The sequence below is a fragment of the Entelurus aequoreus genome, linkage group LG01 (genome assembly GCF_033978785.1).
Source record: "Entelurus aequoreus isolate RoL-2023_Sb linkage group LG01, RoL_Eaeq_v1.1, whole genome shotgun sequence".
NCBI classification, from domain to species: domain Eukaryota; kingdom Metazoa; phylum Chordata; class Actinopteri; order Syngnathiformes; family Syngnathidae; genus Entelurus; species Entelurus aequoreus.
This window is the reverse complement of record NC_084731.1, coordinates 28,626,845-28,640,103: the sequence shown is the minus strand read 5'-3', so window position 1 is coordinate 28,640,103 and position 13,259 is coordinate 28,626,845. Positions and strand designations below refer to the sequence as shown.

Sequence of the window (13,259 nt, the reverse complement as noted above, 5' to 3'; positions counted from 1 at the left end):
TCATTGTATCCATTAAACCATATCCAACTATATTTACAATCACAGCTCAGTAGCCATCTGCTGCGATGTCCTGCTGCTTCCGCATCTTCGCGTCTCGACTCGTCAGAGTTATTCTAGATTATAAATCATGCCTCTCATCTGAATATTAGGAGGATTTAGCCTTGAATCTAGAAGTTGTTCATCTGTGATATTGAATTCATACTCAGAGATGGAAACTAACACACACAACCAAAGACAGTGTCTGCAGGGAGACTTTTCCTTGATAACCCTTTGTGTGCATCATGATTAAAGGCCTACTGAAATGAATTTTTTTTATTTAAACGGGGATAGCAGATCTATTCTATGTGTCATACTTGATCATTTCGCGATATTGCCATATTTTTGCTGAAAGGATTTAGTATAGAACAACGACGATAAAGATTGCAACTTTTGGTATCTGATAAAAAAAAGGCTTGCACCTACCGGAAGTAGCGTGACGTAGTCAGTTGAACATATACGCAAAGTTCCCTATTGTTTACAATGATGGCCGCATGAAGTGAGAGAGATTCGGACCGAGAAAGCGACAATTTCCCCATTAATTTGAGCGAGGATGAAAGATTTGTGGATGAGTAAAGTGCAAGTGAAGGACTAGTGGGGAGTTGAAGCTATTCAGATAGGGAAGATGCTGTGAGAGCCGGGGGTGACCTGATATTCAGCTGGGAATGACTACAACAGTAAATAAACACAAGACATATATATACTCTATTAGCCACAACACAACCAGGCTTATATTTAATATGCCACAAATTAATCCTGCATAAAAACACCTGCGTGTTTGTTATGCTAGCTCCTAGCTCCTCTGCTAGCTCCTAGCTCCATAGAACACGCCAATACAATTCAAACACCTGATCAACACACACAATCACTCAGCCCAAAAGACCGTTTACCTAACCCAAGGTTCATAAAGCTTATATATTTTTAAAAAGTTACGTACGTGACGCGCACATACGGTCAAGTTATCGAATGTTTAGCAGCCAAGGCTGCATACTCACGGTACCTGATATTCAGCTCGGAATGACTACAACAGTAAATAAACACAAGACATATATATACTCTATTAGCCACAACACAACCAGGCTTATATTTAATATGCCACAAATTAATCCTGCATAATAACACCTGCGTGTTTGTTATGCTAGCTCCTAGCTCCTCTGCTAGCTCCTAGCTCCATAGAACACGCCAATACAATTCAAACACCTGATCAACACACACAATCACTCAGCCCAAAAGACCGTTCACCTAACCCAAGGTTCATAAAGCTTATATATTTTTAAAAAGTTACGTACGTGACGCGCACGTACGGTACGTGTTATGCTAGCTCCTAGCTCCTCTGCTAGCTCCTAGCTCCATAGAACACGCCAATACAATTCAAACACATGATCAACACACACAATCACTCAGCCCAAAAGACCGTTCACCTAACCCAAGGTTCATAAAGCTTATATATTTTAAAAAAGTTACGTACATACGCAAAAAAAAGCCAAAGCTGCATACTCACAGTAGCACGTCTGCGTCTTTGTCATCCAAATCAAAGTAATCCTGGTAAGAGTCTGTGTTGTCCCAGTTCTCTACAGGCGTCTGTGTATCCAAATCAAAAGTCCTCCTGGTTAGAGTCTCTGTTATCCGAGTTCTTCCATCTTGACTGCATCTTTCGGGAATGTAAACAAAGAAGCGCCGGCTGTGTACTGTTGTGGCTGACTACGTTCGAAAAATACGTCCATTTCGCACCGACAACTTTCTTCTTTGCTTGCTCGGCTTCCTTCTCCATAATGCAATGAACATGATTGAAACAGATTCACGAACACAGATGTCCAGAATACTGTGGAATTATGAAATGAAAACAGAGCTTTTTCGTATCGGCTTCAATGTGGAAGGCATACCCGTGTTCGCCGGGCTACGTCACACGCATACGTCATCCTCAGAGGCGTTTCGAACCGGAAGTTTAGCGGCAAATTTAAAATGTCACTTTATAAGTTAACCCGGCCGTATTGGCATGTGTTATAATGTTAAGATTTCATCATTGATATATAAACTATCAGACTGCGTGGTCGGTAGTAGTGGGTTTCAGTAGGCCTTTAATTATTCATCTAAACCGGATGATATGGATATCCTATCAGTCGTCATCAATGTAAGAGCAGACATTGTATAGTAAGCTATTTTTTTTATTATGTTTGTATTTCTTGTTTAGCACTTAGCAATACTGCTACATGATGATTTGTGTTTTACTAAGGCTGGATCTGTTTAGCAGAGCTTCTAAAACTTGTAGCTCATCCTTGTTATATTCAGGATCGATCATAAGTTTATAAGTTTATGGATCATAATTTTTCCCAAAGTATGTGTTGTTGGCTCCCATAAAGTCTGCATGATTTGTATTGATGTTATGGATGAAGGGATCTGTGGTCCTTACCTCTACGTCAAACTATGACATGACTGGCTTCCTCATTATCTCTCAAAATGGCTCGGAATTCTCCATGAGCTTGATACTATTTCGATCATGTCTATTTAGTCGCAAACTTCCTAAGTTTTTAGGTGTCATAAATCACAAAATGATAATAGTGTGAATATAGAGGCAAGTTGTTTTTCCACTCTACTGGTACTTTAAGGGGGAACTGAACTTTTTGGGAATTTTGCCTATGATTCCCAATCTTTATGTTTTTCTTTTTCATACATTCTAAATCGTAAATAAACTTTAGTAAAAGTCAGCAAAAATTGGAGTCAATGAGAGTCGCTCTATTCCACCTACAAAGCGCTCTAAAAAAACTTCCCAAGAACTCCAACGTTTTATATATATGCTGTAAGCATATACGTAATGTAGTAACATGCACATTCATAATATGTTATTTGTACGTATTTTGCCCATTTTAAACATACGGCTTATTAATTTCACAATATTCGCTTTCCTGTCAACAACAAACCTACTACTCACGGCATACTTTGTAAAGACAAAAAAGACTGATTTTGGACAAATCTGGGCCACCTTCAGTCAACACAACAGGTCGAGCTGCAGTCTGGGTCAACAAACCTAAGTTCAGCCAACTGTATTCAAAGTGTGCAGTATGTCTACAACTCTGAAGTTTGAACCATCACCATGTACAGTACATCATGTGTCTCATGCAACATGTCAGCACATGGTCCAGACCTCAGTTCAGCAAGCAACAAATAATTAAGTCTGAGCATGTGATTTTCTTTTTCTTTGTACTTTTTAGGTGTTTTTGTAATAGTCACGATGGAATAAAAACATGGATAGGATCATCCGTACATCACATTAAACCTCAGCATACCTTACTGACCTTATTTCACTGAGCTTTAAACTATTAACAGTGTTTTTCTTTGGCATTATCTTACAGGGTGTTTAAAAACTCTACAAATCATTAGGTCCTTGTCAATAAGCATTTAGGTTAAGACTTGAATATTTGTATTTGTTTTTAACATGGCTGTCAAAGTTAACACATAAAAGTGTGATTATTTACAAAAAATATCACATTATACATGTATGTACGCTGATTATTTACACTATTATTTACGCTATTAGGAGTGTCCCGATACAACATTTTCACTTCTGATACAATACCGATATTGGAGCCTAGACTATTTGCGGATACCAATATTGATCCGATACGCTATCAGCACAAATTATACATACATTTATTATTCTGTAGTGTGGAACGTTAGAAAATGCTTGACCAAGTGAAATGACTCAAACAAAAAATAATGGTAGGTATAAAAACACCAACCCATTTATTATTATGCGTCTAAAACTGACTTTTGCCGTCTTTAGGTTGAAGTGGCATGGTGATTGTTTTTTTGCAGATCATTTATTAGGTTAAGATCATGATGCGTTGAATGATACAGACACGTTTGTTAGTGGATACTTTCTGATAAGCTTCTGCCTAGACGACTTTGTATATTAAATTAAAGTATCAATGATTGTCACACACACACTAGGTGTGGCGAGACTATTCTCTGCATTTGACCCATCACCCTTGATCATCCCCTGGGAGGTAAGGAGAGCAGTGGGCAGCAGCGGTGGCCAAGCCCGGGAATCATTTTTGGTGATTCAACCCCCAATTCCAACCCTTGATCCTGAGTGCTAAGCAGGGTGGTAATGGGTCCCATTTTTATAGTCTTTGGTATGACTTGGCCGAGGTATATGTAAGTAATATTCAACTAATTACTTGATACTTGATCATCAACTGCTATCCAAGGGATTATTTAGAACAGTGGTTCTCAACCTTTTTTCAGTGATGTACCCCCTGTGAACATTTTTTTAATTCAAGTACCCCCTAATCAGAGCAAAGCATTTTTGGTTGAAAAAAAGAGATAAAGAAGTAAAATACAGCACTATGTCATCAGTTTCTGATGTATAAAATTGTATAACAGTGCAAAATATTGCTCATTTGTTGTGGTCTTTCTTGAACTATTTGGAAAAAAAAGATATAAAAAATAACTAAAAACTTGTTGAAAAATAAACAAGTGATTCAATTATAAATAAAGATTTCTACACATAGAAGTAATCATCAACTTAAAGTGCCCTCTTTGGGGATTGTAATAGAGATCCGTCTGGATTCATGAACTTAATTCTAAACATTTCTTCACAAAAAAAGAAATCTTTAACATCAATATTTATGGAACATGTCCACAAAAAATCTAGCTGTCAACACTGAATATTGCATTGTTGCATTTCTTTTCACAGTTCTTTTTGACAGACATTTTAAAAAAAATCTCACGTACCCCTTGGCATACCTTCAAGTACCACCAGGGGTACGCGTACCCCCATTTGAGAACCACTGATTTAGAATATTAAATAAGAATAGTATGGGCTTTTACAGAAGACATTTATATTCCCTATTACTTTAAAACATGTTTACAATAATATCTGAGTAATACTGTGTGATGTTCAGTATGGATTCCAAAAAGAAAGACCATGAAGACTTATGTTTTTTTCTGCTTTGCCCATTCCTCCTTGCAGCACCTCTCAGGCTCCATGAAGTTGGATGATAAGTGTTAACGTTCATCCAGGATGTCTCTGTACGTTGCTGCATTCATCTTTCCCTCCATCCTGACGAGTCTACCAGTTCCTGTCGCTGAAAAACATCCCCACTGCTTGATGCTGCCACCACCATGCTTTACTGTAGGGCAGTGTTGCCCAAACTTTTTTCCACCAGGGACCGGTTTAATGTATGCATTATTTTAACGGACCGGCTTTCCACATGTGACAGATAAAAACTGCAAAATAATGAGCATGAAAAATCAACTCACCATAACGCTGAAGTAGTGGGAGCCCTGGGCGTGTTTCTTTGCAAAGAAATGGTCCTCGGCACGTTGATGGCATATACTGTATACCAGTTAGGGCTGGGCGATATAGTCTTTTATTAATATCTCAATATTTTTAGGCCATGTCACGATACACAATATATATCTCGATATTTTGCCTTAGCCTTGAATTAACACTTGACGCATATAATCACACCAGTATGATGATTCCATGTGTCTACATTAAAACATTCTTGTTCATACTGCATTAATATATGCTAATTTTAAACATTCACGCAGAGAGGGAAATCACAACTAAGTCAATTTACCAAAACTGTATTTATTAAAGAGTTATGAAGCAGTGGCACAAAACAGAAATTGCAAGATTGAAAACCAGCAATGTCACGACGTGATGATGCACCGTCATGCCCAAGAACCGGTACTTTTCAAACAGAGTATAGTACCATTTTTGAATATTTAGTACCGCGATACTATACTGGTACCGATATACCGTACAACCCTAGTGATGAAGCTGTATTTTCATTTGCACTTTAATTTTATTGACAGTTTAGTTAAGAAACATATTTATTGTTATTTTGTTTATTTATTTTAGCACAACATAATACATATTTAAATATATACATATGTAAATGTATTGTTTATTTGGTTAGTACTTCTTTTTCAAATCAGCCTGACCTAAGCCTAAAGTTTATTTATTAAATTAATAATATATTGTTTGTGATTAACACATGCTTTTCTATCATTTGACAAGGTAGTAAACTGTAAGTAGGTTAGATAGAATTATTGAATATCATCAAAATCAAGAGTAAGATTACGAATTCAGTGTTAATATTGGAGTGGTCGCCGGGCTCCTCTTACTGGAAAAGGTCAAACAACCCCTGCTATATACAATGACCCTGCAGGGCTCTGCAGATGGAAATTAGCTTTTGGCTACAATCTGGCACATTAATATTTTATATGTCCATTGATTGTCCCATGTACTATAACAAAGGAGTAGTAATATACATCAGTTAACACGCCTATTGGTGCGTTTAGTGGGCAAGGCAAAAGTTAAGTCGGAGAAAATGCAGTAGTTTATAAATTAATTAATGTTTCTGTGTGGCCCTTGGAACATCAGACCAGAGCATTTTGTTTCTCATGGTCTGAAAGTATTTCAGGTGCATTTTCGCAATTTTTTTTTTTTTTTTTTTACGAAGAAATTTATATATTTTATTTATTTATGTATTTATTTATTTGACAGGGACAGTACAATTAAACATTGCTACCCACAGGTAACCGATGTCAAAGTACATAAGACTTCTAGCCACAGGCTAATTTGCAACCCTTGTCCCTGGTTAGGCTTTTAAAAAAAGATGGCTTCCGTCTGGCCACTAGGCTTAATTGATGAATTGCTGCAGAGACGATTGTCCTAGTGGAAGGTTCTCCTCTCTCCACAGAGACAATCAGGTTTTTGGTCACCTCCCTGACGAGACTAAGATGAATGCAGCAATGTGCAGAGACATCTCGGATGAACACCAACGCTCACCATCCAACTTGATGGAGCTTCAGAGGTGCTGCAAAGAGGAATGGGCGAAACTCCCCAAAGATAGGTGTGCCAAGCTTGTGGCATCATATTCAAAAAGAGTTGAGGCTGTAATTGCTGCCAAATGTGCATCAACAAAGTATTGAGCAAAGGCTCTGAATACTAATGAACATGCGTTTTTTTATGTTTAATACATTTGCACAAAAAAAAAGTAAAACCTTTCCACATTGTCATTATTGGGTATTCTCTGTAGAATGCTGAGGACAAACATGAATTTATTCTAGGGATGACATTTAAAGCATTTATCGGCCGATAATATCGGCAGTCCGATATTATCGGCCGATAAATGCTTTAAATGTCATATCGGAAATTATCTGTATCGGTTTCAAAATTATCGGTATCGGTTTCAAAAAGTAAAATTTATGATTCACTATATGTCAGTAAAGGTTTGAATAATAACTTAAGACATTTAAGGAAAAAAGAAAAAAACAAGAAAAAAAACAAACAAACTGCCATCTTTTTTGTAGTTGTATTCCTTTTTTATTGTCTTTATCATTTTCTGTATTGATCCTACACTATTATTGTTTTGTTTTTTTGTTACTTCTGATATGGCTTTGCCACGGTTTACTTGCTTATTGATTTTTATTTTTTTTGTGACTTTTTATTTTGTATTGTTTTGCATCTGATCAACTTCTGTGACTTTCCTTTTCTTTTTTAAGTGTGAACGGTGGAGAGGTCCTCGAGAGGTGATCTTGGTATCACTTCCTGAGGATCCTTGATGCCGAGGAATGTTCATCCATCTTGCTATGGTCTAGATAGCCTGCTGATCCTGAGCCAGAGCGGGATGGATGGATATATATACAATATCTGGGTATTTTTTCTAATAATGTTTATACTGTAAACCAGGGGCCACCAACGCGGTGCCCGCGGGCACCAGGTCGCCCGTAATGACCAGATGAGTCGCCCGCGGGCCTGTTCTAAAAAAAAAAAAAGTTTTTTTTTTTTGTTTTTTTTTTAAATTAAATCTACATAGAAAAAACACAAGATACACTTTCAATCAGTGCATCAACCCAAACAACCTCCCCCATGCACACTCATCCACACCCACTCACACAAAAGGGGTTATTTCTTTCTGCTACCAATATTCTGGTTCCCACAACATAGACAACACATCTGCAAGGGACACAGTCCCTGAAGCACACATGATTGTATAGGCTGCTGGTCCACTAACATTTTCATTAATTACTATTTTTTATGTAATTATTTTTATATTGTTTTACTTTCTTTTTTATCCAAGAAAATGTTTTTTATTTATTTATCTTATTTTATTTTATTTTTTAAAAAAGGGCCTTATCTTCAACAGACCAGGTTGTCAATGAAATTATATTTGTTTAAAGGGTTTTTTAAACCAGGCCCAGTCCAGATAATGTCCAAGTCGGACTCAGCAACACACACCTTCATTCATGTACACAGAAAAAAATTAGGGAACCCAACAGATTGCATATAATTTATAAACAAAATTACATTTTCAAAATAAGCATTTATGTACAGTCCAGATTATGTCCAGGTCACTCAAATTAGGGAACACAACAACAGATATCATATAATCTATAAACATAATTATACTTTCAAAATAAGCCTTTGAGGACTTCTCATCTTTTTTTAAATGTTTTTTGGTATCATTATCGTTTTCAACCATGTAACTTTCTAAAGTTAGAAAATACTGAATAAATGTTTTAAAGAAAGTAATACTAAGTGAATATCTGTTTTTGGCCTTAAAAATAAACATTTTACCGAGTACTATAATTAAATTGACTAAATCATGATTGTCAATGAACTCTCCTAAAATAACAGAAACCACATTAAGCTTCATAAACAAACCAATCCTTAAACACATTTTTTCAACTTCCACCCAAAACAAAGACACAATATGACAATACCAAAACAAATGCAGGGTGGATTCAGGCTCCTGACAACAAAATCGGCAATCATCTGACTCTGTCATATTCCATAATTTTAACATTTTCCCTGTGGGTAAGAAGTTATAAATAATTTTAATTTGAAAATAACGATGTTGCACATCGATAGTGGTTTTATAGATTAGTTTGAATATGGCATCCCATGGCAACGGGCAGTCAAAAAAGTCCTCCCTTTTTCCATTTGTGTTGTATGAGGCAGCCTTCAAAGATTTCTTTATTAAATAAAAATTATATATTTTTCTATTTATTTTAGTTCCTTTTTGCCAACTAGAATTTCTTATTAGAGGTTTACAAACTAATAATTTAGTAGTTCCATAATTAATTATTTGTTTCCATCTTTTCCCAATTACTCCAGTTAGTTGATAAAATGAAAAGCTCGAGCAAGCATCACCATACATAGCTCTAAATTCATCATACTTCATAATTTTACCATTCTCATTGATAATATCATTGACAAAAATGATTCCTCTTTCAAACATATTTTTCCAAAAGAAAGGCTTTCCATCTATTACAATATTAGAGTTCATCCATATTAACTGCTGCAAAATATCGTCTCTTTTTTCTGGCACATAAAATTGAAAACACCACTATGAGTGGATTGTTTCCTTTATGAACCCCGCCATGTTTCCCAGCAGACTCTCTGGGAGGGGATCACTTGTAAAAAAGGATACAATTTCTTTTGATACAGTACATGTTTTTTGTCCAACAGGACATTTATGTACCACTCAATGTTTAAATACATCTTTGGAACAATTGATGCTTTTAAAGACAGACACATAGCTTCAAGGTTGAGAAGTTTCAGGCCCCCATATTCATACTCTTTGTACAAAACCTTTCTTTCAATCTTTTCTGGTTTGCCGTTCCAGACAAAATCGAAGACCCTCCGCTCATAAATCTTAAAAAAGTTTTGTGATGGAGCTGGTAATGACAAAAACAAATAAATAAATTGAGGAATAATTAACGAGTTGGCAATAGACATTTTACCATACAAGGTTAGGGATTTCCCTTTCCATAATTGCATAATTTTGTCCAGCTTTCTTAGTCGATTATCATAATTTACTGAGCCTAGATCTTCCAGATTTTCTGGGACAACAACACCAAGTATGTTAACTGGTCCATCTGTCCACAAAACAGGCACTTTGCATTCCATTCGAAAGGACGTTCCCTTTAGATTTCCGATCCTTAACATTTTACATTTATCATAATTAAGCTTAAGGCCAGATTGCTGTGAAAATATGTCCAAAAGATTAAGAAGGTTCCGCAAACAATGAGGAAAAATCTTATCTTTGTGAATCAGCCTTTTCTGACATGAACTTCATCAAGAACAAACACAGAACACGCCTCACTGATGCACATCTGCAAGACTCACTCAGAGTTGCAGTGTCAAGTTACACACCAGAGTACAACACACTAGTTAACAGCATGCAATGCCAGGCTTCCCACTAACTGACAAAGAAACAGATAACAGATTTGGTGTCCAGTTCAAAGTGTGACATGATTTAAAAATGTGAGGGTTTACTTTTGTATTTTACATGAGTTATTATTTGTACAAACATGGTGCAAAGTAATTCATGATTTGTTAAAAAAATGTTAGTGGCTAGCTAGTTAAAATGGGATATTGTGATTTCACAAGACTGTCTTAGAAGTGATCATTTGAAAATGTTCAATTTGAAAAATGTGCACTTAGAGAAAATATAAAAATAAAGTGTTGCATATTGATATTTATCTGTTTCTATATATATTTATTGTGAGAAATCATTAAGATGATCAATGTTTCCACAAAGATAAATATCATTAATTATCAATAATAACAGAGTTAAAGGTAAATTGAGCAAATTGGCTACTTCTGGCAATTTATTTAAATGTGTATCTAACTGGTAGCCCTTCGCAGTAATCAGTACCCAAGAAGTAGCCCTTGGTTTCAAAAAGGTTGGTGACCCCTGCTGTAAACCTTGAGTTGTTAAAGTTTAAAGTTAAAGTGTGCATGTGAGTGTGTATGAGTGGATGTGTGATTGTATGAAGGCTTTGCGTGAGCAAAGTACGACTGTTAAATGTGATTTTAACTGTAAAATTCAATAAAAATATTTGCAAAAAAAAAAAAAGTAAAATTTATGACTTTTTAAAACGCCGCTGTGTACACGGACGTAGTGAGAAGTACAGAGAGCCAATAAACCTTAAAGGCACTGCCTTTGCGTGCCGGCCCGGTCACATAATATCTACGGCTTTTCACACACACATAAGTGAATGCAAGGCATACTTGGTCAACAGCCATACAGGTCACACTGAGGGTGGCGTATAAACAACTTTAACACTGTTACAAATATGCGCCACACTGTGAACCCACACCAAACAAGAATGACAAACACATTTCGGGAGAACATCCGCACCGTAACACAACATAAACACAACAGAACAAATACCCAGAACCCCTTGCAGCACTAACTCTTCCAGGACGCTACAATATACACCCCCCCCCCCCCCCCCCCACCTCAATCTCCTCAAGCTCTCTCAGGGAGAGCATGTCCCAAATTCCAAGCTGCTGTTTTGAGGCATGTTAAAACAAATAATGCACTTTGCGACATTAATAATAAATATGGCAGTGCCATGTTGGCATTTTTTTCCATAACTTGAGTTGATTTATTTTGGAAAACTTTGTTACATTGTTTAATGCAGCCAGCGGGGCATCACAACAAAATTAGGCATAATAATGTGTTAATTCCACGACTGTATATATCGGTATCGGTTGATATCGGAATCGGAGTTGGACAATATCGGATATCGGCAAAAAAGCCATTATCGGACATCTCTAATTTATTCCATTTTGAAATAAGGCTGTAACATAACAAAATGTGTAAGCGCTGTGAATACTTTCTGGATGCACTGTATTTAATGTAACAAAGTCAGACCAAGTGTACTCACCGCCGGCATACATGGCTGCTAACATAATAGAAGAAATCCATGCTATATCACTGTAGCTGGCCTCCAAGTCTGCCTGAATCTCCTTGAAGAAAATTGAGAGGGCTTTTGGAGTAGAATAGGCGAACCCAATGGAGATATGAGCCCCGATCACCACCATCCAGCCCCAGCCACCATCTGGAGGTCTGAAGGCCACATCATTGGTTGGTGCAATTGGCATGTTCCTAATGAGAGTGGGCAGCAATTGTCAGTCATTTAAAAGCATAATAAAACAGTAAAACCAAGTTAATTGTGGATGACTGTTAGCAATGTGTTGCCAAATTCCTAATGGGTGATCCTCATTTAACACAATGATGTTAGAATACAATAGAAAAGGCTTTTATTGTTATTGCACATTAAGGTGATTGCTCACTTAAGACAGTTGTAAACACTATGTCCTCTGAGCAAACACGAGAAAGCTAGAATATAGCATGGGGTGTCCAAAGTGCAGCCCGGGGCCCATTTGCGGCCTGCGCTTTGTTTTTTGTTGGCCCGCGACACATTAAGGAGACCAAATAAAACACTTCCCGGGTTCGAACGTAGAAAAACGAAACTGCCCTAGTTTTCCCCAAAAATGAGACCTGAAAACCAAAATTACGTTTTATACGGTTGTAGAAAGTTTTTGATGATTCCCATGCGTCCTGTAATGATCATGTTAGGGTTGTACGGTATACCGCTGTTGGTATAGTACCGCAATACTAATGAATCATATTCGGTACCAAACCGCCTCTAAAAAGTACCTGGTCCCCCAACCCCCGCCCCTCGTCACGTCGTGTTATTGTTGGTTTTGCGAGCAGACGAGCATGTTCGGCAGCGCACAATCACTTAGTACTACAAGCAGACACAGTGTGTAGACAGAAAAGGGAGAACGGACGCATTTTGTCTTAAAAACTCATGACAAAAGTAAAGCAATAACACTGAAACACCCTCAGGAAGAGGTGCTTTCAGACATGGCTAGCTAGCTAGTGGCTAAAGTCCAGCCGCAGTCTGCAGTGTTTTAGCTACTTCTAAATCACTAATCCTCGCCTCCATGGCGACAAATAAAGTATGTTTCTTACAAATATCATCCCTGCAGGATGAAGAATAGCTAAACATGTTTCACTACACAACGTAGCTCACCTGCGTCAAAATGTAAACAAACACCATTGGTGATGATCTACACCTAACATCCACTGTAATGATACCAAGTACAGGAGTGTATCTAGTCGATACTACTATGATTACATCAATATTTTTTAGCATCACAAAATATTTTTTGTTTTTTTTATTTATATATATAAACTAAGGACATGTGTCCCTGGACATATGCCGACTTTGAAAATGACCAATCTATGACCCTGTAAGGACTTGGCATCGGATTGATACCTACATTTGTGGTATCATCCAAAACTAATGTGAAGTATCCAAACAACAGAATAAGTGATTATTACATTTGAACAGACGCGTAGATAGAACATGTTAAAAGAGAAAGTAAGCAGATATTAACAGTA

General features: G+C 36.9%; 1 protein-coding gene across 4 annotated transcripts in view; it reads right to left on the bottom strand.

Annotated features, from left to right (window-relative positions):
* The window catches only part of LOC133650118 (monocarboxylate transporter 2-like), a 76,892-nt gene that overhangs the window by 55,284 nt on the left and 8,349 nt on the right, over nucleotides 1–13,259 (bottom strand). For all 4 annotated transcript variants that reach the window (XM_062046966.1, XM_062046959.1, XM_062046986.1 and 1 more), the window contains exon 2: nucleotides 11,734–11,954. In XM_062046966.1, the coding sequence (XP_061902950.1) occupies nucleotides 11,734–11,954 (221 nt within the window). The remainder of the gene's footprint in view (nucleotides 1–11,733; nucleotides 11,955–13,259) is intronic.